This window comes from Amblyomma americanum, chromosome 2 (genome assembly GCF_052857255.1).
Source record: "Amblyomma americanum isolate KBUSLIRL-KWMA chromosome 2, ASM5285725v1, whole genome shotgun sequence".
Taxonomy (NCBI): domain Eukaryota; kingdom Metazoa; phylum Arthropoda; class Arachnida; order Ixodida; family Ixodidae; genus Amblyomma; species Amblyomma americanum.
The window spans coordinates 51,822,485-51,824,984 of record NC_135498.1 but is presented as its reverse complement, the minus strand read 5'-3'; the positions used below and the strand labels follow the sequence as shown (position 1 = coordinate 51,824,984).

At 46.1% G+C, this 2,500-nt stretch overlaps 1 protein-coding gene across 2 annotated transcripts in view; it reads left to right on the top strand.

Annotated features, from left to right (window-relative positions):
- LOC144118557 (uncharacterized) overlaps window positions 1-2,500 on the top strand; it is an 18,684-nt gene that overhangs the window by 10,072 nt on the left and 6,112 nt on the right. For both annotated transcript variants that reach the window (XM_077651466.1, XM_077651465.1), the window contains exon 3: window positions 1,722-1,784. In XM_077651466.1, the coding sequence (XP_077507592.1) occupies window positions 1,722-1,784 (63 nt within the window). The remainder of the gene's footprint in view (window positions 1-1,721; window positions 1,785-2,500) is intronic.

Here is a 2,500-nt window from a genome sequence, read left to right as displayed (position 1 = left end):
AACGCTGGCTTGAAAACTACCACACCCCTACTTACAATGGCCGCAGCAACGGCGTCGTTCTAGGAATGAATACATACATAAGATGATCTTCTTAAAAAATAGAAAAGAAAGGAATGAAAAAAAAGAATTATAACGACAGTATTGTCTGCATCAAAGTGCTATAATAATAAAATACCGCCAAAAGTTGTGGAGCATTCGAATAATAGTTTAAATGACTAATCGGCGCCAAAGTTCAGAAATTAGCACATTTGACAAATTGAAGATAGAAAGAGGGAAAAACGAAAAAAAAAGGTACAGCCAAGATAAACACAGTACATTGGGCTTTGCGAGGACCATTAGAATACTTTGCATACTGCAGTACATCACATGTAAGTAACAGAAATCGTAGTTCAAAAGGCACCCTAATATATAAGGCAGTGAATATCAGTGAAATTCAGGATCACCTGATAATGGTTGTAACTTTTATGGCTCAAGGGCAGCTCGGACCAAAGAGCGCCACAGCACAAGGTATTTTTGTTCTTCTGAAGGTTAGGTCAAAGACCCATTTTCCAAGCATTTCACCTTAAAGAAGCTGAGCACCATGCCAGGAAAAGGCTTGTGCCCATTGTATCACCGGTGTGTACCCGGTGGCACTGGGGATCGAAGCCCGCACCTTCTGCATGCGAGGCGGGTGCTCATATCACTAGGCCACCGATGCGGTTTACCTGAGTTACAGCGCTATAAATGGAACATCGCCGGCCACATCCTCTTTACCTTCTACATTCGCTCTTTTCCTCTCCCTGTTCAGGGTATCTACCAACCGGAATGCCTTCCCGGTGAACCTGCTTGCCTTTCCAATTACCCTTGCGTCTTTCTCTCTCTGGACGGCATTTTCTCAACCCGCGAACCGATTTTCTCTACCCGCCTGTGAAGCTCCCAAAACACATGTTAGCAGTTGCCGATACTGAGGCCCTCCAAACTTTTTGGCTGGCGGCGTTCAAGCATCTTGCCTTGTCCAACTCGCAATTAAGACTGTAAAGAAAAAGCACATGGCTAAAGAAAAAAAACAGGATCAGTGGAAATTGAAAAATCACTGCTTATCTTGATTCCATAACAATTTGCATTCGTTTTATCTGCCGTTTCACCGTGAAGGCAGAAAAATCGGCAAGGACTTGTGCTCCAAAGAAGGCGCGTATGTATCGACGATGGCACTTAACAGTAAGCGATAAGTATGCCCTGGAACGCAGTGTGAGGATTGCTGGAGTCAGCCATTATGCGTCGCCTCTTTTTTGGCGGGTATATTCTGATATCGGGACAGTCATGCTCGACTCAAAGTTGACGAACTGCAGGGAAGTTCTTATGCCTTCGACGAAATGCTGGGAACGTGACTGACTGGCCGCTTCTATTTAGTTTCAGAGATCTACTGGGGCAAGTTCTCTTTGTACACTTACCGAGCTCGGGGCAGCACTGCCTTGATGCATACTGAAGATAATATGGCCTCGAATGATGTTGCGTTCTGAGGCCAGTATGCCGTTTAGGGGCATTTACGGAGGCTGATGCCAGGTGCATTTTTAGAGGTCAGAGATTCAGACAAGGCGCGCACTTGCTGTGTACTTGCGTTCCGCAAGCGTGTTGAGTACAAGGGTTCAGCAAGAAGGACCAAAAGTGCCGAGGGCACCATTGATCCTTGCGGCAAACACGAGCCAGTTTGAATTCGTAACGTGTAACGCATTCTCACGCAGGTACTCGAGAAAGTCTGCGAGGCGCATAAGGACTGCTTCGGGAAATACATCGGGAAGAAAGCAGTGAGTGTTTTGTTTCCACATGCTCACTTTCACGGGATGAGGAGTATAATAGCATTCATTAGCAGTTGACAATCGACTGGATAGCAGCTTGTTTTGCGGCACGGAACGTCTGTTTAGGTGGCAAGAACACTGCGAAATCAATGCGCTTGAGTGCAGGAAGCCGAAGCGGGAAGTAGCGATGTGCCTTGGTTGGTATACATTGATGAACGAGGTAAACAGGACAGCAGCTGAAAGACGCGGATACGGGGAGAGGCGGAAGATTGAACGGGGCTGTATTGTGGCTCCTTTAAACGTTGTCTTGGGCCCACGTTCTTGGGACAAGTCTTCTCGTACGCTGTCCAAGCAGCAGAAGGTCAGGTCATGAAGACCCTTTTGAGGAGTAAGGCTAGGTGACCTCGAAAGGTGAAAGTAAGCCAGCAGAAACATTCTTTTTGCAGCCCCAACTATTCCTCGGCGCAGCTGATATTTGTTTCTTGCAACAACACGGCACTTTTCCAACTGCGGGAGGCAATTCTTGAACTGTATGATTTAGCAGCTGTTGTCTTGCAGAGTTCTTGGTGCATGAGTGTGCTCACTGCGGTGGTTGTCATTCCTTTTCTTCAGTGTCCTTTAGCACATTGCATATTTATAAAATGGAATCGTTCGCATTTCTTACGCATCAAATACACACCCTTTCGTATTTGATGATGTAGAAGTTAACATCATTTCGGCGACAA